General features: G+C 36.8%; 1 protein-coding gene across 1 annotated transcript in view; it reads right to left on the bottom strand.

Moving 5' to 3' along the window:
• Positions 1 to 26649, bottom strand: part of LOC145671288 (uncharacterized) — a 1722162-nt gene that overhangs the window by 720545 nt on the left and 974968 nt on the right. Inside the window, exon 10 of the mRNA XM_081740242.1 lies at positions 11139 to 11223. Coding sequence (XP_081596368.1) covers positions 11139 to 11223 — 85 coding nt within the window. The remainder of the gene's footprint in view (positions 1 to 11138; positions 11224 to 26649) is intronic.

Genomic DNA, 26649 nt, shown 5'->3' with positions numbered 1-26649 from the left:
ATTTAATAAGAAAAGTCGTGAGAAACACTAAAAGTATTTCACATTATTGCTTATATTTCTCATGGCTTTCCTTTTCCAGTCTAATAAGGCCATGATTTCAAAACGAGTAAAAATGAGCTGAACGAGCGAGCCATTTATCAAACTCGACTCGACTAGAAACTCGACCTGAAATGAGTGACTCGACTCAAAACTCAACTCGAGAAAATTACATTTGACTCGACTCGCGCCTATCCCTAAGATTTACGCATGTAACCTACGATTTTACGTACGCTACATAGTTTTTTCTTTGTGGCATCAAGTCTGTATATAATTGGTTCATATTGAGCCTCAAAGTCTTCAAAATCCTCAACTTCAGTCCATATAATGGAAATTTAAATCATTTTGAGAAAGTTGGATAATGTTGCGTGTTGTGTGTCATCTTCTTTTTTGTCCATTGACTTGTAGAGGATTTATATTTCTTTCTCCTATGAAATGAACTGGAATGTTAATAATTTATTCTACTAATATCTTCTTAAAATATTCCTTACTTAATAAAAACTAAATTCTGGTAGATCTACATCAGTTGTCTGAAAAGCATTGGTCCTTTGAAATTCAAAATTGAGAATACACTCGTGATTTGAAAATAACGCAATGAAACTTCAAATACAAATGACCTGCCATTTTTCCGGTAACAGAAGTAGCCCGTAACTGTAGAACAAGTATTTCAAACTTGTGAGTTGCATGTGGCCCTTGAATCATTTGTTTGTGACCCTCGGTTCACCTCCAGAAAACAACAAAGAAGTACTCGTACATATAGTGGCCCAAAAGTAGGTATACAGCCCCGTACTGATCAGCTCATGGGGTTTTCATTTACTTATTGCAATCAATACATACAGTATATTGACTTAGTTTCTTCATTATTTGCTCTTAATTCCTTTTCACTTATGCCTAAACTCGGAACAGACCGAAACATATAAATTCATTATCTTAATAAATTAAAATGTCATACTTGATCAATGCAGGTCTGTATATCTACTTTGGGTCACTTTGTGATACGTTCAAAGATAGTTCACATAGACAATGTTCTTAAATCAACTTCATATGGCTTAAACCAGCGACAATTTGCTGTTTTCTTGGAAGATTTTGCATAAATATTCTAGGTTTCCCTATCGCAGAGAAGTGTGCTGGGTATCCTGTGCTCCACGGGTCTGAAAAGTTCCTGGAACTTGAGAGATGAAATTAGCAATTTTCTTCAAATCAAAGATCAAAGCACAAACTTACTGACAGATTCTTTGTGGTTACAATGTGTTTCTTTCATGACAGTTGATATTACGAAATATTTGTCACATTTTAATTTGAAACTTTAAGGAAAAAACATAATTACTGCAAACGTTACGTAAATAAAAACGTTAGAACACAAGTTGCAGCTCTGGGAGAAACTGTTACAAAACGAAGGCTTGATACATTTACCAATTTGTGTTAAGTATGGAACAAGTACAAGGCACTTGCTTTGTACAGGATGCATACCAAGAAGCTTCAGCATTTGAAAAATGAATTCAAAGAAAGATTCCGCGATATCAGACCTATCAAAGATGAGCTCTCCCTGTATTCTGCTTCTTTCTGAACTGACATTAAGGAGTGAGCAATTAGTTTCCACATGGAATTAACATAAATTCAGCCCGATATAACTCGAAACAAAAATTCCATGAAGAGGGTTTACCAAAATTTTACAAACTAAAAAATAGGGGTAACTAAAAACAATAGGAGTAACTAAAATAGTAAGACTATTCATGGCTTTGGATTGATTATTTTAACAAAAGAAACACTGACCAAACTAAAAACTAAAAAAATGAATCGTACATTATTTCATTGTTCGGTAGTTCGTATCACTATGAAGAAATTTTCTCACTTATGAAAAGAACAAGTCCGTAGCGAGATTCACGTTAAAAACATTGTCTAACCAACCTTGTCTGTGAGCATCATGTCTCTATTATTATTATTATTATTATTATTATTATTATTATTATTATTATTATTAAGTATTCTGCCTTTCGGTAGGTCCTGGGACTAATGAGGATTTTTTTTTAATTTTAGATTTGGGACTGAAAATGTTTCTTCCACTTTTGTCGATCTTCAGCTTCCTCTTTTAACTCTCAATATTTTCTCTATCTTTCAAATTATCGATCAGCTGTGTTCTTCTTCTTCCTATTCCTCGCTTCACTTCCATCTTTCCTTCTATGGCTGTGTGAAGAAGACAATTTTTTCGCAAGATGTGTCCAAACCAATTGGCCTTTCTACGAAGGCTGGTGGCTAGAAGTGTCATCTTGATAGTTTTAAACTGTGTTTCTTCATTCTGGCAATATGTCTCCAAGAAGAAGAAGAGTTGCTAAATCTAACGTTCTCTCAAATAATAGGAGAGACATAATGAGGAAGAAAAGAAGACAGAATAAGATGAGTTCTACGAAAGTGAGCTTTCATACAGCTTCAATATATATATATATATATATATATATATATATATATATATTATATATATATATATATTGTTGAAATTGTTGGTCATTAAGGCCATTTTCGACGTGAAAGCTCGTGGACAAGAATTTTCCTACCCGGATTTTACTTTGGGATTCACAAAAGTTACAGGTATTTCAAATTGCTAATTTTACCTGTCACGCATCGGAAGAGAGAGGTGTTTCTGTACCTTAAAGAAAATAAAGCGGAAAATATTTTCAGTAGCGATGCTTTCTATTCAGAAAAACTTGCCGAGTAGCACTTCAGATGTTAATGAAGTCATAGAAAAACTTGAAGCTCGAAAAGAACGAAGAAAGACAAACTCTTTATTTTATTAGCGCCGTATGAAATGAAAAACCTTTATGTTCCATTTTGACGTATATGTTGGTTGTTGGATTATCGAATTTGTCGTTGGCATTTTGATAGTGGCTTTTCCATCGATGTCTACAAATAGACAACGGTTGGCATGACCAAATTTTGATAACTTTTGGCTCCCTTGTCTGACCCACCACTGATCACACACAGACAGATATACTCATATGAGATTATCAATGGCTAATACACACATATCTTCGTTTCGTCTTGTACTGAGACCATGGCCAAATTTTGATACATTTCCTGCAGGGGTCCTCGTTGGCTCAGTGGTAAAGCATTCACCTATGGTGCATGGGGGTCCCAGGTTCAAAATCCTGTTTCCGCCAAGTGAACTTTGTTGTGGACAAACGCCGTGTACGTGGAAAGTCCTAGGTTCAAAATCCTGTTCCAATCAAGTTAACTTTTTGGTGGACAAACACCGTGTACATGAATTTTCTCCCACTATCTCCTTTCCAACATTTCATTCATTTCTCATCATCACTGTCTCCATTAGCATAACCGACTTAACTGTGGCACGTAGAACTTAAAGATTTCCCATTAGCCTAATCGTCATAATCGTGGGACGTAAAACTCAGATTTCATTTCATTATTTCTCTCGTTCGATTTAGCTCGGGAGTTGGTGGTGTTTCTGATCACATTTTGATACCTTTTCATCAGAGGTATCGGTGATTTAGTGGTAAAGCGTTTACCAATGATGCATGGGTCCCGGGTTGAACTTCCCAAAACGCCACGTCTTTGTCTAATACCATGACCAAATTTTGATAACTTTTTGGCTCGCTTGTCTGACCCTCCACAGATCACAGACAGACAGACAGACAATTTATTTAAAACTATCATATGAGATTATCAATGTCTAATACACACATATCTTCGTTTCATCTTGTTCTGAGACCATGGCCAAATTTTGATACCTTTCCGGCAAGGGTCCTCGTTGGCTAAGTGGTAAAGCGTTCACGTATGGTGCATGGGGGTCCCTGGTTCAAAATCCTGTTTCTGCCAAGTGACTTTTGTTGTGGACAAACGCCGTGTACGTGGAAGGCCCTAGGTTCAAAATCCTGTTCCAATCAAGTGAACTTTGTGGTGGACAAACACCGTATACATGGACAAACACCGTGTACGTGGAAGGTCCCAGGTTCAAAATCCTGTTCCAATCAAGTGAACTTTATGGTGGACAAACACCGCGTACGTGAATTTCCTCCCACTATCTCCTTTCCAACATTTCATTCATTTCTCATCATCACCGTCTCTATTAGCATAGACAACATGGCTTTTTACCATTAGCCTAATCGTCATAAGCGCGGGACGTAAAACTCAGATTTCATTTCATTGTTTCTCTTGTTCGATTGTTCTCTAGCTCGGGGGTTGGGGGTGTTTCATCACGGGGGTGTCGGTGGTTTAGTGGTAGAGCATTCACCTATGATGCATGGGTCCCGGGTTGAACTCCCCAAAACGCCACGTCTTTGTCTAATAGCATGACCAAATTTTGATAACTTTTTGGCTCCCTTGTCTGACTCTCCAGATCACAGACAGACAGATATACAATTTATTATCAATGGTTAATACACACATATCTTCGCTTCGTCTTGTTCTGAGACCATGGCCAAATTTTCATACCTTTTCGGCGGGAGGCCTCGCTGGCTCAGTGGTAATGCGTTCACCTATGCTGTATGGGGGTCCCAGGTTCAAAATCCTGTTTCAGCCAAGTGAACTTTATTGTGGATGGCTCAGTGGTAGAGCGTTCACCTATGATGCATGGGTCCCGATTGAACTCCCCAAAACGCCACGTCTTTGTCTAATACCATGACCAAATTTTGATAACTTTTTGGCACCCTTGTCTGACTCTCCAGATCACAGACAGACAGATATACAATTTATTATCAATGGTTAATACACACATATCTTCGCTTCGTCTTGTTCTGAGACCATGGCCAAATTTTCATACCTTTTCGGCGGGAGGCCTCGCTGGCTCAGTGGTAATGCGTTCACCTATGCTGTATGGGGGTCCCAGGTTCAAAATCCTGTTTCAGCCAAGTGAACTTTATTGTGGATGGCTCAGTGGTAGAGCGTTCACCTATGATGCATGGGTCCCGATTGAACTCCCCAAAACGCCACGTCTTTGTCTAATACCATGACCAAATTTTGATAACTTTTTGGCACCCTTGTCTGACTCTCCAGATCACAGACAGACAGATATACAATTTATTATCAATGGTTAATACACACATATCTTCCCTTAGTCTTGTTCTGAGATCATGGCCAAATTTTGATACTTTTTCGGCAGGGGGCCTCGCTGGCTCAGTGGTAATGCGTTCACCTATGGTGCATGGGGGTCCCAGGTTAAAAATCCAGTTTCAGCCAAGTGAACTTTATTGTGAACAAACGCCCTGTACGTGGATTTCCTCGGAGTTCTCCCGTTTCCTTCCACTTTCTTCATTCCAACATTTCATTCATTTCTCATCATCACCGTTTTCATTAACCTAACAGACATAGATGTGGGACGTAAAACTCAAAGATTTCAAACAATGGAACGTAAAATTCAAAGATTTCCTATTAGCCTATCTTGCATAATTGTGGGACGTAAAACTCAAAGATTTCATTGTTCGCGCCTTTAATGTTTGCTGGCCCCGAGTACATACTACAGACTGGAAGGCATGATGTTATCAAAATTAAAACACATAATATACCTCTTCTTTTTATATTTTAACGTTAAATTATAAGTGATACGACTTTTCGTTCACTAGCTGCTTTATACAAGTCTCTAGACATTCAGTCAGCTGTAATCTAATTGCAATGCGAGTCAGAAAACATTCACGAATTCCATCTTATCATTTTCTCAGAATTCAGCGTGCAGCGAATAGAAGCATCATACATCATACAGTTACGCTTATATGTATGTGCTTTTTAACGTTAGAATTTCATCTCATTATCAAATACGGAAACGCAAAGAATATTTAACAGGTCAGTCTGTTGCCTAGTTGCAATACGAATCATCAAAACATTTGAAAATGTTATCTTATCTGTTGCTCTTGAAACTAAACATTTTTTAAGATGAAGTTCATTGTGCTAGCATACAGACATTCACATATATGTATGTATGTGTCTGTGTTTTGTTTAAATGTTAGAACCTGAACTGAGCTATGAATAAATACACTTTATATCTTGTTCTTTCAACTGCCTTATAACTAAATGAACAAAGAACATATATATATATATATATATATATATATATATATATATATATATATATATATATATATATATATATATATTAATAAGAACGTCTGGTATCACACTCAAGTTTTTAGCATTGAACACCAATGTTTTTACGCGGAAGAGGATCCACACACACACACGTTTACTCTTCTAACTCTGAATCACAAATGTTCTCTGTATACAAACAGACACACACACACACACACACACACACACAAACACACATGTGTTTGCCTTAGAGAAACATGTCACAACAAGTTCGATCATGCCTACCATAATCGAAAACATATCTCGTTACGGTCTCAATACATAAGATAATATCTTTCACATCAAGACTTGGGAAAGTCATGTTTCATTTTGTTTATACAGGTATCTCTATGGGACTGTATTTCAATTCTAAATTTCGATGACGTAGTTTTTTGTGCTATGGGAATATGCTATATTGCAATATCTCATTACGGCTTTAACATAAGCAGCAAATTCATTTGGCATAATCTGATCTTTGATTTCTCTACATAAATGATTTTAAGTATTTGTCATAACAGACATCATCATGTGAATATCCATATAACACTTTCCACATGCAATAAACATCCTACGTTTTTAAAAGAATATGATATGCTATGAGAATTTTCCGCTATTAGAACATGCTCAATCAATGGAATCCGATACGATATAAAAGAATCATGAACTGCACTATTCGTCTTATCAACTCATTTTCCTGAGAAGGTCACTCACAAGGGTCATAAGCTATAGACCTTTCGTGAGAATAAGATCAGGGCTAAATCCTCACGCTTTTTCGCAGGAGGTCTGGGGAGGAGTGTATGGGTATGTGTTTCGTAATGAGACTCATATATTGTTTCTTATCCCACGTTTTTTTTAAAAAAATCGTGAAATACAATATTTACCTTAGCAACTTAGACCAATTTCATACAATCTGCTGAGAAGCTTTGATCATTTGAATATCACGTCTTCAGTTCATAACCTACAGGCACTTCGTGGGAACAGGACCAAGGGGCTAAGCAACACGATTTTGTATGGGTATGTGTTTCGTTATGACACTCATATATTGTTTCTTATCCCACGTTTTTTTAAAAAAATCGTGAAATACAATATTTACCTTAGCAACTTAGACCAATTTCATACAATCTGCTGAGAAGCTTTGATCATTTGAATATTATGCCTTCAGTTCATAACCTACAGACATTTCGTGGGAATATGACCAAGGGGCTGAATCGCTTATGCTCTTTGGCTTTCCAGGAGGAGCAGGGGTGGCGGGGTTCAAATAACTAAACAATATAAGACAAGAAGACGAAAAAAGGCATGTTTCATCTTGTTTCTACATCTGGTAGGCGTCCAAGAGTGTACTTCCTTATTCTAGCATAGCAACATACTGGTTTAGGCCAGTTTAGGGCCTTTGATAACGGTTTTAGGGCAAAAATTTTCCCACGGGGATGAACGCCGGGACATCTACTCATATGATGAATCATGTTTTAGAACTAGACACACTTGTTGAATCCTGTTTTAATCACGCTTCTCACTCCCATTCTTTCTCTTATCCTAACTCATATTAGAACTAATATGGTAACTTCGTATCAGTTCTCGATACATCTACCCTAATTCAACGGTTTCAACACTCTCACCGGGGACGCGGCACTAGTCGTAAACGGCACAAAACCTAAAAATCATGAAAATGAAATAAAATCTTTGAGTTTCACGTCCCACGGTTATGCCGGTTAGGCTAAAGGAGACGGTGATGATGAGTGATGAATGAAATGGTGGAATGAAGAAAGTGGGAGGAAACGGGAGAACCCCGAGAAAACCCACACACACGGTCTTTGTCCATCACAAAGTTCACTTGGCGGGGGCTGGGATCGAACCCGGGACCCCAAGCACCAGAGGTGAACGCTCTACCACGGAGCTACCATGGCCCCACATCGCGTCCGTGCCAAGAATACTCTCAATCTGTTAGTAAAAATTTTAGATACACTGTTGCATATTACAGATCCAGATTCTAGCTTAGTTCTTACGAGTAATTTGTATAAATACATATTCTATCGTTCTAAAATAGTAAATAAATAAAGCCTATTGTTCTTTCTTGCTGTTTGTACGATAGCATTTATGTGGTAACAAAATATTAGCAACCTATCAAATGTGATTTCCAGGTCTTTCATAATGTCTGTTTTTTTATTCCAACACTATTGATCTTATATTAGTAACATAATGTTGTGTTTTAGTTATATACGTCGAACATTTTACTTTCTTTGTGCTGATTTGAAGTAAATTATTTTTACACATATATTTATCATATTCAAGTCTTTCCGTAGCAAATAATGCCATACTCGTAACTAAATACTCTTTACTCGTTACCATATTAACAATATTGTAGTTTTAGTATTACTAAAATAGGTGTTACCGTTGGAATTAACTGTTATTATTACTACTAGTAATAATAATAATAATGATAATAATAATAATATTTCAGATATGCTACATTTTTGAGACCTGAGTCTACTGTACGTGGAGTTAAAATCAAAGGTTGTCACAGATGGCAAATGATGGCTTAACATCGAAAACAAACTCTTGGGCCACCCAAGTGGAGGTTAGTTTCTGTTTGATAATTACAGCATATTAATAATGTTTATAATAGAATGTGAAAGAAATGCTTTCTAAAAATAATAAACTACGTCAACATGTTAAAATAATTTAAAGAACCTAATTAATCATCTACTTTGTACTCCCATTTGCTTAACTGGATGAACCCAGACCAAAAGGAAAAGTTTTCTGTCAAAATCTCATAAGCATTGGGAAATTTTAATACTATAGAAATTGAACCTCCTTCCCCCTTAAAATTTGTAATTTTCAATGCGCTAAAACATGTTTAATTAATTTTAGTTAAAAGTTAAAATACCGAGTTTCATGCATTGAGCTTAAGCAAATCGTTCTTTACTTTGTAAATATTTTCTGAATAAGTAATGGAGAATTCGAGTATTAAAGAAAGTTCATTCTTTGTTCTTTCCTTTTCATATGTTTAATTTCAGTTTTTTTTGTTTGTTTGTTTGTTTTACAGTGAAAAGTTTATATGCCAAGTTTCAAGGTATTAGCTTTAGAGACTTACGAGATACACTATTCTTTTTTTTAAAAAAAAAAAAAAAAAAAACTTACCCCACCTTTTTACGATACATATTTCCAAAAATTCTTTCTTATATCCTGCTTTCGTAGGAAAACGGTTTTCTAAAATTAAAATTTAACAACTTTACTTGTAGAAGTATGTCCAGAAAGTCACTTGTCTTATCTCTTTTATATAAGAGTATAGAAGATAAATTTCATGAACAGTTTCCGATTTGTTTTGACTTAACTTATTCGTACATTTCCCACAAGCTGTAGTTTTAAGTTTACGCTCTGTTAAGACCAAGGTTTCAATAAGGTAAGAAACTAAAAATATAATAATAATAATAATAATAATAATAAATATAATATATATTTATGTACGTGCGTAATATGTATATGTTTATTGTCTTATTGAAGCTTTCGTAATTTGGAAATATACCTTTGGTTTGCTTTTAATATGATAAAACTCCTACTTCCCTAGAAAAGTTTGCAGTCTACACCCGTAAATGACTACGTATCGGTTTCTTCAAACATATTGTGTTACATATTACATTAGTAATATAGCGTTATTTGTTGATTTTTTTTTTTTTTTTTTTTTTTTTTTTTTTTTTTTTTGTGGCTTATACATATCAACTCTATCAAAACACATTGTGAAATATGGTAACTGTCTGCGTTCTTAACATATATAGTCGGTATTTAGTGTTCACTTGTGAAATATATAGTGAACTTTTGTCCTAATTAAGCAAACGATGGTGGGCTTTTGTCCTACTTTTGGAAAGTTAGAGTGGGCTTTGTCCTACTCTTAATAAAATACACTCCACAGAGTATATATGTATTGCAATTCTGAGTGCTTGCTTCGCTTCAGAAATATGCTTTTTAAAAATTTGTATTTAATTCTTCTTTTTTTAAGAATTAGTCATGCGATTCTCGTATCTCAATTTGAAAGAAACGAATTTCTTAATTATATAATAATTCTTACTGTTAGAATGAAATAGGTTATATGATGTAGTTCATGTATAACTGCAGAACAGTTAATGATAATAATAATTTTAGTAGTACAAAGATACCTGTGACCGTTGGAATTAGCTACGTTCGTAACATTATTGCCAACTAGTTACTGCATCGTCGCAATTTCGTGTGGTGGTGGCGAATTTCAGAACTAAAGCTTGTCAATGGAAAAGGTACAAGACCTAAACGGCACAAGTCCTAAAAGGCATAAGACCTAAATGGCACAAAACCTAAAAGTCATTTCGCGCCACTAGTCTTAAACGGCACAAGACCTAAAATTGAGGTCTAGTGCCTATACTTTAGGACTTACGTCGTTTAGGTCTTGTGCCGTTTAGGACTTACGAATGTTACTCCCCTCAACAACGTTGTCCAGTTCAGTTGGTCATTTACCTTGGCTGAATCAATAAACACTTCTGTTTGTTTTCTTTTTATCTTCAACAAATCCCTCATTAACTACGGTACCATATGTAAACCAAAGAATTTCCCTCTGCACTTTCCTTTTATAAATCCGAACTCGTTCTACCTCAATTCCGTAATTTTATCTTACGTACAATTCCCTGTTCAATCATCGAAATGCAGCATCCTCTTACATCGACCTATTGGGCTAAATGGTCTGCTAATGTTCTTTCTACGCGGGAGACCCACGTTCATTCCTCAGCTGAACTTATGCAATTGCAATCCTACGTACAACTATTTGTCCATGTCCCATATAGTCATGGTGCTCACATAAGACAAACTTAAAACCAAACAATTGTCCAACTCACAAAGAAAAACAAAACGTTTTATTAAACGTTTTGTTTTTCGTTTTAAGTTGATTAAACTTAGTTAATTTATTCAATGACATTGTTACGAAACTTTAACCGACAGTATTTCAAACCTTGCATTATACAGATAACAGTTCCGACATAATGCCGAAAATGTATGAAATAAATAATACTTACTTCAATCTCCTTTGGAACATAGATAGGATTTGGCAAAAGCGGATCGTCCTTGAAGTAGCTCGGTCGAGAGTTCCTGTTGTATGGACTGAAATAGGAAACAAAAACAATCAATTACAAATGCACAAAGATACTGCACATACACACACTATATATATTGAAATCAAGAATGAAACAAATAATGATGGACATAAAGCCAAAAACAGATTTATTTGTACCATCCACTTAAGTTCCTTTAAATGTAACCCCACTCTTAAACAGGAAAATGAGTAAAAGCTTAAATTATTCCAGTAAGATTTAAACCCTGTTCGGCCTAAACTCTAAACTGCGATAAACAAAGCCACGTGAAACTAAATCTCACTGATTTGCTGTTGGCCTACCGACGCTTGCACTCCTCCGCAAAATAGTCCATATGATTTGATTATTACTTTCGCTATGAAGCGCCATATAAAACTGCTACATTACTATAAATGACAAAAATATAATACGGGCTATCTAATAATACTGAAATCCAGTGTGGTTAATGAAACAATACAAATAAACACTAAACATGCGCAGTACTTATGGCACCAATTCAACTGTGGAGCAGGGGCGTCGTTTAGGGAGGGCAGGAGGAGACAATTGCCCCCTCCCAAGAGTTTGCGGATTACATATACTTTAATAGATTGTCTACTAATATACGAATACAAAATGTGAAAGTCTATGTCGGTGGTGCTCTTGCCCCCCTCAAGCGAAGTCTGATATGATACCCCAGCTGTGAAGGCGTCTTCTGCTTTTAAGTCTGAGAGATGTCTCACATGAATCCCGGTTTCGCGAGTGTTGTGGAGAAACTCCAACAAGGGAAACCTCTACTCGCTAAGCAACAATTGCTTACCAGCTAAATTTAATTTTCCTTTTTTAATCTTTCAAGTTTTTTCTTTCTTTTCTGCTGTTGCCCTAAGTATCTGGACAGTATTGTGAAAATGCACGTGTATAATTTGCTCCTCCCCGTGGGGAGTGGGAGTGACAGATCATTAGCCAATTGTATTTGTGACAAGCGGAAAGTTACAAATATTTTGTTTATCGGAGTTTTGAGCTTACGCTGAACAGGGTATGGGTAACCGTAAATTTGTGTTTGGGTAGAAACAGGTATCTTATTTTTATTGATAATGTACTGTAGAATACTACACATTTCAATCCAACATATAAATCGTAAGTGATATCCACTAGGAAGATCTTGGCGCAAATGGGAGAATCATAGTAAGATGCATCTCGTAGAAGTACAAAGTAGAAATTGGATCGAGTTGGCTAAGGACAGAAGTCAATAGAGAGTTTTTGTGAACGCTGCATTGAATCTCCGTATTCTACAGACCATAGTGTAGGTTATTTAGGTGCAGTTTTAATACAGGGGTGGAGATTTAGCACAAGCTTAAGATATAAAACCGAAATCAGAAATGGTTTCTAAGTAACGTTTTCTCCTATTGCTCTTGTGAATTCAATACTGAAATCACATGGTTCATTTCTACCACTTGAGGTTTCAGTACAGGTATAAAGATGAAAGTGGGCTCTACTCTTGTGACGTTGAATTTATATCAACAAACGTTTCTAGACATTTCTTATGATCTCTGCTCCATGGGTAGGTAACTCGGTAATTTGCAGCTTAACGTTTCGTTCTGCACCAAAGGCTATATGAGACGTAGATTTACAGCTAAAAGTGAAATTGAACCATATCAGATTGGAATTGAACCTGGGCCTTTCACACTAAAGGTGCGCGTATCCATATAACGCTCTCTTAAACTACTAACAAGTGTGTATAGCCACAAAGTTAAAGTGCTAAAGTTGAGAGTGATTTTACAGGAAGCACTGTGCATTCCAAAGTTCGAACTAACACACCTTTAAACACTAAAACAAAGTACACACCTTTACAAACTAATATCAAATAAAGTTAAATAAAACAGATTAGTGTAACTTGTATTTCCTTAGTTTTGGTAAAGCAGATGATATAACACTTAATTACTCATAATTTATGTTTAAACGTAGCGATGTAGATTCAAAACTTCATAAGTGGAACTTTGATGCTTCAAATAGGCCGAGATTAGGACTGAAATGAAAATAAGAAGTTAGATCTTGAGGATGAGAGGATTAGAGGGATGTTCTGACACCTGACATCACGTAAGTTTTTGCTCCACATAGGGCCTATTTTGCAAGTAATATCTCTAGCATCATCTGTTCGATTCCAGTCTCAAGGTCGAGTGTAACTTCGCTGTTCATGAGGTGCTATTGTCTGTAAGGGACGGATTGAATTGAGTTGTCTGGCACTTTTCTTCCTTTGCCCTAGATTGGAGGAGAAGCTGTTGCCTTAGGTTGCATTTTGTGCAATCGCGTACTTTTTAAAACGCACAGATAACCTTTAAGTTTTAGAGTAGAACTGAAATGCCTGTTCTTCGTACGGACAGAATAAGTTCACTCGAAATATTTGTTCCGTTCCAATTGTCACAATTCGATTTTCGATTCCAAATTGGCACCTTTGTCACTCTTACATGGTTCGGAATTCCATAATATGCAAGAGAACCTTTTGTAAACTTTATGCACATCTTGCACCCTATATTTATATATATAGATGGTAATCAGAAAAATGGAAACACCTGAACGAAATTGCAACTTACCAAATTAATATGGTGTCGGGCCACCTTTCGCCTTCAGAACAGCCTTGATGCGACGTGGGATGGAGGCATAGAGGTCGTGAATGGTAGCAAGTGGAATTTTACACCATTCCTCGTGCAGAGCATCGGCCAGTTCTGTGAGAGAGGATGGAGGTAGAAATCGTCGCCGGAGTCGTGTTTCCAAGACGGACCACAGATGTTCAATTATGTTCAGATCTGGGAATTGGGCGGGCCAGGGGAGGTGTTGAACTTCATCCCGATGTTCCTCAAACCACACTGCAACAACGCCAGCTGTGTGAATGGGTGCATTATCATCCTGGAAGATGGCGTCATTGTCCGGGAACAACATCCGGTCCATAGGATGCAAGTGGTCTCCTAAAATTGCGACATAATCGTTAGCAGTGATTCGTCCGCTAAGTGTGACCACAGGACCTAATTAAAACCATGATATGGCGGCCCACAGCATCACCAAGCCGCCGCCATGTTTCACAGTTGGGCGGAGACACTGCAGATCATAAGCTTCTTTGGGCATTCTCCACACATAAACACGGCCCGTGGTTGGGAATAGGGTGAAGGATGACTCATTTGACCATATCACACGTTTCCAGTCCTCAACGGTCCAAGTTGCATGGTCGTGACACCATTTGCGGCGTGCGAAAGCGTTATGGTCCCTGATGAGCGGTCTGGCCCGTGCAACACGACCCCGTAAGTTCATGTCATGTAGTTCGCGGCGGACTGTGATTGTCGAAACAGGGTGGGAGAGGTGGTGATTGAGTTCCTCCGTCACTTGCTCCACAGTGGCACGACGGTTCTGCGTGACAATGCGCTTTAATACCCGGCGTGACCTGTCACTCATGATTTTCTTCCGCCCACTGTTCCGCTTCCCCGATGTGGTTTTCCCGTGTGTTGTGTAGGCCGTCATCACCTTGCCACTGCCGTCACACTCACTGCACATAACCGCGCACCAACAATTTGCTCTCTTTGAAAATCTGAGAGGTCTCCCATTTTACACTACCTCCGTCTGCTGCAGCCACTGGATACTGCTGTTCCACTGCCCCTGACGTAGTATGGAGACCGACCTAACACACGACCACCAGCGGTCCGGCGCTGCGGGCGCCACGACACCACTGCTAACCATACATTTGACATGTTGCCAACTACAGGTGTGTCCATTTTCTGATCACCATCTGTATATATATATATATATATATATATATATTTGTGTGTGTGTGTGTGTGTGTGTAAAAGTTTGAGCAGCGCCTAGGGATTAAATGTCATCACGATCGTAATCTAATAGCTTCACAAACCCAAAATATGGATTCGACACTGATCTCAGTGATTTGAACATTTTCTTATTCACCTTTTCTCACCTCTCATGCCAATGGATGCTGAATTTGAACTTTAACGGTATGGAGAGTGTCATTATTAATCTCAACGTCATCGAGAACTGTGGATTCGACTCTAAAATCGATCGTTTTCGATTATTTTTATATCAACCTCATCCCACCATCCTAGAAATGCTAATGGTGATTAAACAAAGACTTAAATGGTATGCACAATATCGACAATCAAGTTAAGGATGCAGAAAACTATTTATTTGATAGTAATATCAGTCGTCTTATTTTTTCATGCCAACATTCCCCTCCGAGGTACTAATGAGGGTTGAACTTCGGTTTAAAGTACATCAAAACTGTCACCAATCAGTTTGTGAACCCTGAAAACTATTTACTATATGATACTAACATAAGTCGTTTTCGATATTTTTATTTGTATCTTCCTTCCCCTCAGACCACAGGTAATATATGTAGCAACTTCAGTTAAAATTGCTCTAGACGTTCTAAAGTTATGGAGAAATGTTTTTTATCTTAATAATAAAGTTAACAAATTTAGTAAAAATAAAATTTTGCTATTCAGTGCAAGTCAGTAATGATGATATCTCGGAAATTCAAGTTAGAAAATTGGAAGAAAACGACCAGTCTACGTCTATAGATGCACTAGTGCTTCATTGAGTGTATGGCAGGGAGCTTGTATTTCTTAAGAGCTGCATTGAGTGTATGAAAGAGCACATTTACACGTCCATCGCTTCTATCTTCTAGCATTGTCCATAATTGCATGCAGTCATTTAACAACGACCAGCAATTTACTTTCACAGTAGTTACGGATTTCACCACTTAGCCGCCCTTGACTTAACGTTTGTTTTAAAAATCCCTTTTAGGCAAATGATAGAGGAATGGGAAAGAAAAACAGAATGAATGGTTGAAAAAATAATAATAAAAAGAAATCCAAAAGTGGTGATGGTGCGTATGTAATTGAAATAGATTTATTTTAACGAGGGAAGAGATTCTTCAAAGCATTCTGAGTTTGTTCTTGATCTATACTGCATTATACAAGAATAGAAGTGGGTGACCCAGCATCACTCAGACCCATCATCATTACATACGTACTAGAGCAGCGATCGCCAAACCGTCGATCTCGAGCTACTAGTAGCTCGCGGGGACAGTTTCCATAGATCACCTTAACGTTCCAGTTGGCTAACCTTGATCCCTCCACTGAGCTGATGCTAACGAGAAGGGACTGTGACAACAAATGCTTCTTTCTTCCGTGCAACTACCATTGTCAGCCTCATGCCACAGTTGATCGTATACGTGTGGACTGTGCATGTTATGTTTTTCGTATGTATATAATTAGACATTTCCTAACTTGGATGTTTGATTTCACATTTACTAGAAATGTAGGGTTATAAGCAATAAACAAATGAAAGATTTATTTATTAAAAGTTGGTAGTTATTTTAGTTGACAGCTCTCAGTAGGATTTGAATAAGGTATGGTAGCTCAGAAGCTTCGTACGTTTGGAGACCCCTGTACTAGAGTATAGGTATTAACGTAAAATTTGAAGAGAATACATCTTCTGCCACAAAAGTAAGGGATAACAAAGGATTTTTGAAAATACCAATCCTAAGGAGAGTAAAGGAGGTTTCACAATTTCCCCGAAGAATAGTGTACCTTCTAATTCCCTGGTGGTAGAGCAATGGTATTCGAGAAATGAAAGTCTTCATTAAAATTAGATGCATATGGCGTAGAAGTCAAAATTTAATGTCCAGGCTACGTATATGCAAAACCACAAACAAAGAAATTTACGAACAGACATTTATGGCGCTAAAACAAAGGGCGTAGGCAAAGAATTACTTACGGATTGTTGCCCGTGGTGCACAGACGATAACGATCGTAGGGTGCAAAGAAAAAGTGTTTAAACAAGCTTAATCAAGCTAAAGAAATAATACAATATTACGAAATTATCGAAGAAAAGTTGTTAATATTAGGTGTTTGCGAGTGAAATGTCCAACCGACGACTGCCATTTCCAAAGGTAAAGAAGTGAAACATACAATACCAGGTTAATTAGTGATCTCTAGGTAAAGCTATCCTATTAGGAAGTGATTGAAATACCAAAAAATGTTGTAATCGCTGGGAGACATGTTAGGAGAATACAGTGGATGAGAGATTTTAATACTGCAAATCATGGATAGTCTGGACCTTCGTTGAGTATTGAAGTGCGTAGGCTTATATAGGTTTGCACTGAAATGAACATTAGAAATCGTAGGGTAAAACTTTCTCTCAAAGTAATATACCACTTCTAGATTTTCAATAAGATGAAATTATACCATATTGTTTTGTTATTCATAATATATTTATTTATGAAATGTGATTGAGAAAATTTTTCGAAGAAACACATCCCATACAGTAAATTACACTGTATGTATTTTTGAGAGAAATGATGAGTGGAGGGCTATTAATAAAATATATATTTGTAAAAAAAAAAAATAAGCAAACTCTTTAGAGCTGTTTTTGAGAAAATTGAATGATTTTAAATTTTCATCCTACAGTAAACTACCCTTATTTTTAGGTGTCGGAGGATATAAAATTCGCAAGGATAAAGTGTTATATAAACCTCATGTCTAGAATTCGGTCCAGATACGTTGAACGGTATGGCCTCTATTTGAGTGCATGTAAAAGCATGACGAACACACAGACGAACAGATGGACAAACATCCAAAAATCACTTTTCCGATATGAAGGCGTGAAACTTGAAATCATTAAAATCTCAACTTCGATTTTTATCACTATCACCACAGTTTTTTTCTTTCGTCACTCGAACGTGAAAATGAATAGGCCTACACCGATACGTAAGGTGATAATTTGTAATTACCAAAATTTCATGTGTTGTCATGCTAGAAAAAAGTTTATACCTGTTTGTTATATCATTGTAATATTAGTTTTTCACACTACTGTATAATGTAGAAGAATGGTATGATTATCGTTCATATTCATGCTATCTTTTGGAAGCATTCGTGTTTCGCATACATAGATCTGTATAATTTAGTTTTGTTTAAAGAAAACATTCTTTATTCCTTACCCAGACTTATGATTGCATTTCTTGCACTTGTGAATATGAAAAAATAAGAGAAAGTCAATACTTTAAAAAGAAAAAAACACACACAAACGATAATTTCACATTAGCTTTTTCCTTTTTTCCTTTGTTTTCATGACAAACTATTCTACTTCATTCGATGTAACGTCATGTTTGGTGCTAACAAGGGGTAAGACTGGAAAGACTGAAGGTCACGTATGTTCTTTTTTCTGTTCCTGACACACAAATCCGAAGTGAGTTGATCCACTGTCCAAGAACGGTCAGAGGAGGAGTAAACATACAAGACCATAAACTGAAAACAATCGTTGTTACCAATAGTACTCTAATCCTGAATAAATACGTCCATTAAAAGGATACTATCAATAAGTTATTTCGTTGTTATATTATTTCGGTTCTTATTAACATGAAAGTTATACACTTCCTATAATGTTTTGTTAAATAAAAAAAAAGATGAGATGTGATGGGATTCGATCTGGTGTTAAAATAGTATAAGAACTACTAGTCCGCCAGTCTACCCACCTAACCACGGAAACTACTTTTTGTTTGATCTCTTTTTCTTAACTAATAATAATGTTCATAACCATGGTGCATATCACTTCCAATCTTAAGATAAGAGTTTTCTTGTTTGATTCTATATTTGCATATGACATTTTGGTTACAGAACCTAATTTATATCTGGCAGGCAATCTAGACACTAGGTTTAAACCAATAAATTCAATATTTTACTCCACTTTCCAGTTCCTTCCGCCAGCTCTTTCACTGCCTATTGCCAATTTCCCTTCCCAATCGTGCTGTGCTACTGCAAAAAATCTTCGAAAGCATTATACCAGTATACACAAAACCAAGCATAATTTTGTTTTTTGCTTATATTTTTATTATTTTATTATATTGTTTGGAAATATCTTCTTAGATAGATTGCTTTCTATTATCTCTACACACTAATAACTCATGAACGCAAGGAAAATGGAATAAATGCGAAAAATCATGAGTTACAGTATATGCGCTTTTTTTTTAACATTTGGGTACTTGCACGGATTTACAGTGATTACGTCCAAAATTAAGTTGTGAGACCAATGATGTACAAATCTGGTATGAATAAATCATTTTGCGCCAACTGAATTTTCATATCAATGACAAAGGTATTCCACTATAAGTGAACTTCGCGACAAAGGTAGTATACAATTGTGAAAATATCTCACCATATGATAGGGGTCACGGTGACTCAGAGGTAGAGTGCAAATCTTGGTGTGTTCAGTCACTAGTTTGATCTCAGTTCTCATCAAGTGGGCTTTATTGTGGACAAATATCGCGTGGGTTGGTTTCTCCGAGGTTCTCCTGTTTTCTACAGCACTTTTATTCCACCATTTTGTCCGTTAACAATCATTGTTTCCTTTAACTAAGGATCATATTCCTGGGACTTTACGAAAAGAAAAATGATTGTACGTCTTCTCTAAAGATGTCGAACATCAAAAATGAGTTACAAATAGTAACCTTAATACTTTTTCTAAATTACCTAAGCTTCTTCTTTTGTTCTATGGGCCCTAGGGCCACTGCCGTACTTCCCCCACCAACGAGATTACCCAGCCAGAGAAGCATAGAATTCGCCCGATATATCTTAACTTCTACATTAGTGTGAAGGAGATGAAATATCTTTCTTCTCAAATTGATTCATTCTCTAGAAAATATTAAAGAGCTACTGGTTGCCATGCAACGCAATTCACAAAAAACGATAGAAATTGAGAGGAATGATAATATCCCGCGGCATAAATCAAATAATTTTGCTAATAAGTTAGCGATTTAAAGCTCTTCTCATGACAAACCACTGTAATGTTCTTACTTGGAGCACTCTACAAACAGGGGAAATCGCAATACCCTTTATAGGTAGACGGTCAAGATGAAATATTGTTCAATAAATTTGTTTCCTGATTAACAAAATATTATCATTTGAATCAGAAAATCTAACCACTATCAACAGAAAGATACTAATGGAGGAAAAGTGACAGAATAACTGAATACTGGGAGTTAATTGATATATGAAATCGAGCTGAAAGTGTTTAGTTTTCTGAGACTGATCATTAGTTGGCAAAACCGGAAAATTAGTCTGTAAATGTTAATCGTTTGGGTTTCTCGATATTAATAAATCATTGTGGTTTGAGACGCATTGTACTGCACAGTAGCTTGTTCTTTTTTAAGATATGTGTAGGTCTTCGCCTGTGAATGTAAATAATTGTATATTGGTGTGTATGATTTAAGAAATGAAACATTATATGAGTTAATTTGCTCATAGTATAGAACCAGGAACCAGGAATGTGGAACCTAACTGAAACTAAAAGAAACCAATCTAACCTAACTTAAACTAAACTATCCCACCCTACCCTAAGCATTTCTAGGCCTTAACATGCTGGACGTAGTCGATGCGACACGAAGGCCTAATATATAAATGTGTAAGAGATAATCAAAAGAGTATTTAGTTTAAATGTAATGCGTTTGGAATTTAGTCACATACATTTAGAGTTTAGTGTATTCATAGATGAAACTACAGAAGGTACGGTTATTCAATACATAAGTTATTGCAAAATAAGTAAGTTATTACAAAATAAATACAAACATTATTTAAAAAGTAGTTAACAAGGACCCAAGACAGCATAATAAGTAATCAAATACCGTCGAGTACATTTTCTAGTCGCTGTCTTTACCTAGATTTTTGGGTAATTCAATTTCTGAATACAATGTAGTTTCTATGGATGGCAACACTGATAATTCTTCCAAATCATATTTTCGGGTGTAGAATAACATTATCTATTATTGCGGTAAGTTACATTTCATTACCTCTTTTCACTTACGAAAAACGGGCAAAAGAACATTTGTCAGCTTTTCAAAAATATTTAGTAGTCTGCCTCCTTAATGAATCAATTAATTCATAGCGATATTTGAATACACGTATCGCACAGAAATCAGAGACACATTTTAGACGCCAGTACTGGGAGACTGGAAACCATATTTCTTCTTATTTCCAGGGAAACTGGGTATCTGTGGGACATTTCTAGGATATATGTGTGAAATAATGAAATGACGACCTCTGAAAATACAAATATGGTTTCGTAACGGGCACATTTCATCGAAATCCAAGGAAAAGTTCCTGAATATTAACACTAAGCTTACAGCTTCTATTGTAAGTCTCAGTGTTGCAACAGGTGGAGACCTGCTGAACGTCCAAAGATCGTCCTGTGGACTCGAGCTACTCGTATGTAAATGAAAATGAGATTGCACTTTATGTTTTCACTATCGAACTCCCGAGACAATATACAAAAGTTTATGCAGGATGGTATGCTCCAGTGATCCGATGAGTTGGCCAAACCCGGCAATCCAATTATCCGAAAACAGCAGAAATATCATCTCCACAGCATTTCTGGAGAATTTTATAGGAATTAACAACGTCCACTGCTTGAATATTCAAGTGTTTTGATTCCCTTTGTGATGTTTCTTAATCAAGGGAGAATATAATGTGTTGGCTGTTGCAAATGTAAGTATATGTTTATTCATCTTTTCGCACTAAAAAGTAATGCAATGGTTTTCAACAAAGACTAGACAAAAAAAGCTTAAGATAACTCTTTTTGGGACTCGGCTCTTTCTTTTAACTGTACACAATCCTCATGCCCGTGTAAAGTGGGTTTCTGTCACCACGGCATGGCGCGTCCTCAGGCTGCGGATCGAGGAGAAGGTCTCTAGATATAGATGCTAGCTGCGAATATACTGAATAAGTAGTCGCGGACAGACGACTAGGAGTGGTCCTCCAGCTCGGGGGTTTGGGTAAGGCTAACAACCTCATCCTATATATATATAAAAAAAAAGACCTGTTCAGAAACATTCACAAAAGCCTCGAACAAGGACTGATAACTTGGCACGAACTCAGCAAAAGAAAATGAACATGAGATTTGAAACATGGAATATTAGAAGTCTTTATAGGACAGGCGCGTTAAAATCCCTAACGAGTCAGTTAGAGAAATACTGGATGGACCTAGTAGAAGTTCAGGAAGTTAGGTGGGAAGGAAATGGATCTGTTAGTTCCGGAAATTTTACGTTCTTTTGCGAGAAAGGAAATAAAAACCAACAATTAGGAACAGGGGTTTTTGTTCACAAACGAATATTACAAGCAATTAAGCGGATTGAATTTGTTACTGACAGACTTTCTTTTATTACTCTTAAGGGTCGGTGGTGTGATATTATTGTTTTAAATGTACATGCCCCAACAGAAGATAAGGATGACGATATAAAAGACAGTTTTTACGAAGAAGTGGAACAGATATTTGAACAACTCACGCGATACCATATAAAAATTCTATTAGGGGATTTCAGTGCGAAGGTAGGACGAGAGGATATTTTCAAACTGATTATTGGGAGCAAAAGTCTGCATAAGGAAAGTAATGACAACGGTGTTAGACTCGTGAACTTTGCAACATCCAAAAACCTAATCGTGGAGAGTACAAAATTTCCACATCGCGACGTTCGTAAATACACATGGACCTCACCAGACGGAAAAACACATAATCAAATTGATCACGTTTTAGTAGATAGAAGAAGGCAATCTAGCATAAGTGATATCCGGTCGTTTAGAGGGGCTGATTGTGACACTGACCACTACCTGGTAGCAGCGATAATACGAGAGAGGTTATCGTTGAATAAAGGTAATATTCATTGTCCGAAAACAGAGAGATTTAATTTAAAGAAATTAGAAGAGAGCTAGGTAAGAGAGGAATAGAAGATTGATGTTTCGAATAGATTCTCGACTTTAGTACACTAGTGTTGTGGATACTTGGATTGAAATTAGAGATAGTATTAAAATTTCAGCAAAAAAAGAAAAAAAAGAACACGCGGAAATACGTAGGAACAAACCATGGTTCGACCAGGAATGCATAAAACTAGCAGAGAGAAGAGAAAACAGGCAAAATTACTTTGGCTACAAAATCCGAATGAAATAACTACGCAAAATTTCGTAGACATCAGACGGGAAACTTTCAAAACTTTTAGAACAAAAAAACGCAATTTTTTGGAATCCAAAATTAAGTAACTTGAAGATAACAGTAAAAATCAAAACATTCGGAACATGTATAAGGGGATTAACGAATTTAAGAAAAGCTATCAACCTCGTGCTTATATATTAAAGAAAGCTGACGGTACAGTTCTCACTGATGCGGATAGCATCATAAATAAATGGAAAAATTTCTTTGACGATTTGCTGAACACGCAGCCAATAGCCTAATGTGCATGGAGATGTAATGACAAGCAGAACCGTATATTGCACAACCTAACCGAATAGAAATAGAATCAGCTATAAATAAATTAAAGAAATACAAATCTCCGAGTGTAGACGAAATTCCGGCTGAGTTAATTCTAGCTCGAGACGAAACATTGTGGAACAAGATACAAAAACTCATTCTCCTTATATGGAACAAGGAAGAATTACCACAAGAGTGGAAAGAATCAATCACGGTTCCAATTCACAACAAAGGCGACAAAACTGAATGTAATAATTATTGAGGCATTTCTCTTCTGTCAACATCCTATAAAATCCTTTCAAATACTCTATTAGCAAGACTGACCCCATACGCAGATGAAATTACTGGAGATTATTAGTGCGGATTTAGACGAAATCGATCAACTATCGACCAAATATTTACCATTCGCCAAATACTCGAAAAGAATTGGTAATACAATACCCCGGTACATCAGCTGTTTACTGATTTTTAAAAGGCTTACGGCTCGGTTAGGAGAGAAACATTATTCAACGTTCTTACAGAACTTGGAATACCGAGAAAGCTAATTAGATTAATTAAGATATGTTTACATGAATCCCAAAGTAAAGTCCGAGTAGGAACATTTTTGTCCACGAGCTTTCACGTTGAAAATGGCCAGAAACAAGGAGATGCGTTGTCGCCATTATTATTCAATTTTGTCCTGGAATACGCTATAAGGAAAATCAAAGATAGCAACCAGGGCCTAGAATTGAATGGTATTCACCAAGTTATGGCATATGCTGATGATGTAAATTTAAAAGCGATGATAGGACAACAATAGAACGAAAAGCAGAGATCTTATTAAACGCTTGCAGGGACATGGGTTTAGAAGTAAATACAGAGGAAATTAAATACATGGAAATGTGTCGAGACCCTAATACAGCAAATTATAGATACGTTAAAATATTAAATAATATTTTTAATAAAGTGGATACTTTCAAATATCTAGGATCAATATTAACAGACGAAAATCATATTGACGTAGAAACTAAATGTCGACTAAAAGCAGGGAATTCATGTTATTATTCAGTTCAAAATCTCTTGTCGTCGCGAATTCTGTCGAGGAATTTGAAGCTTAAAATATGTAAAACGATAATAATGTCTGTTGTTCTTTATGGTTGCGAAGCATGGTCGCTTACTCTGAAAGAACAGCATAGACTGAAAGTATTTGAGAAAAAAATCCTGAGACGAATATTCAGACCCAAGAGGAACAGGAATGGGGGGAATGACGGAAACTTCATAACGAGGAACTACATAATTTATACGACCCAACATTGTTAGGGCCATCAAGCCTAGATGGCTTAGGTGGGCAGATCATGTAGCTAGGATGGAAGAAAATAGAAACGCTTTCGAAGTCTTGACTGGAAGACCAATCGGAAAACGACCATTACGAAGACCTAGGCGCAAATGGGAGGACAATATTAAGATGGATCTCGCAGAGATAGGAATTCAAAGTTGAAACTGGATCCAATTGGCTAAGGATAGTTGTCAGTAGAGAGGTTTTGTGAACGTAGCATTGAACCTCCGGGTTCCATAAGCCATAGAGTTAGTTATAATCCTCATGCACTCAATTGATTAAATTTTGACGAACTCTCATACAAAAAAAAAAAGTGTAACAACAAATATTTCAGTTTAAGGTCTCGCGAGTACGCCCTTTAGAATAAGGGAGACGATTATTAAGGCAAGTAAATAATGATGGAATAGTTGGTGGAATGCGAAAGTGGGTGGGAACGGGAGTATCCCGAGGAAACCCACGGGCACGATGTTGTCTACCACAAACTTGCTTGGTCGGGAATCGAATCAAGGACCCCACATACAAAGGTAAGCGCTTGACCACTGAGCTAGCGTAATCCCACGAAAAACATTTAGTTTTTCATTTGTGTAATTACTTCCTCGAAAGCAACTCGCTGTTGGAAAAGTTTTAGGAACAGAAGCGTGATCCATCAGATAATAGAATATGTCTGTTAAATTTTCTTGGCATGTGTGAGTGTGTGTGGATATGTGTATAACTTTGAAATAGATCGATTTATATTGTAATGATTTGGTAGAGTCAATAATGGATCGAGATTTCTCTCTTTCACCAATTTTTTATAAAATGTGTTAAACACAGATGTCTTTAATTACAGAGACTAAAATAGTGTCTATCTTGTTATTGACCAGATGAGGGGAAATTGGTGTTTTGCACGGTGTCCCTTCTCTCAAGGCAGTCTCCAAGGCACTTGCTGGTTCTAGTGAGTCTTGAAGGATAGCCCCCCTAAGCTCAAGGCAGCTTGTCGAGGATTGGTTGTAGTAAGGATCCCTAATCCAATGCGACCTCGGGTAAGGATAGGTGTCCCCTAGTCCAGTGCGACCCCAGGGATGGTGTAGGTTATTTGATCAGTTGGTCGACTGATGCTGGATCCCTCAGTGAAAGGGATTTTATCTGTCCTCTTCGGGTCCTTCCGTGAGGTCCGTCTTCTTTCGCCGTTCCTCGGTGTCTTTCGTGTCGGCTTCTTGTCTGCTAGGCTGTTTGCAATCAATAGCACGTGTTGTGTCGACATGTGCTTTTGTCGTGATGTGGGGACCCTTACAATATAGTAGGAGCAACAACAGAGTTTAGTAGAATTCAAAACATCTATTCTTTGGTGCTCGGTCAATTTTTACATCTTTTTACCTTTTCCTGTTTCTCCAAAAGACTTGCTACGGTCGAATGATCAACGCTGAATTCCTCCGTTATTTCTTATGTCATTTTTTGCAAATCTGCTTTAGTAATCACCTTCAATTCGTAAATTAGAATTAAAATAATCTCTGAGCCCCGCACAAGGTTTTGCTAAAATATTTCTAATTAGCGTGTCCGTTGTGCTTTGTTCAGAGATTGTTTTAAGTTACTAAAGCAAAACTATCGTAGACTAGATAGTTATTCAGTTCATACTCTCCAACAATGAGGCCCGTGAACTTCCTTATTTTAAAAACATGAGAACGTACTTAATTTTCGGAACGAACGATGTATTGTTTATTTGCTCATACGCTCCTAATTTACTCCAAACATTCATTAATGTTTCGGACTGTTGAGGTTCCTCTACGACCGAGTTTAAATACAATGAAATAGATTTGGGGAAAATTGTGTGGATGTGGGGAAATAGATTTGGTATCCGATTATATCAGGCCTGAA

The sequence above is a fragment of the Thermobia domestica genome, chromosome 15, assembly GCF_964235325.1.
Source record: "Thermobia domestica chromosome 15, izTheDome1.hap1.1, whole genome shotgun sequence".
Taxonomy (NCBI): domain Eukaryota; kingdom Metazoa; phylum Arthropoda; class Insecta; order Zygentoma; family Lepismatidae; genus Thermobia; species Thermobia domestica.
The sequence above is the reverse complement of the archived record's forward strand: the minus strand, read 5'-3'. Positions and strand labels throughout refer to the sequence as shown.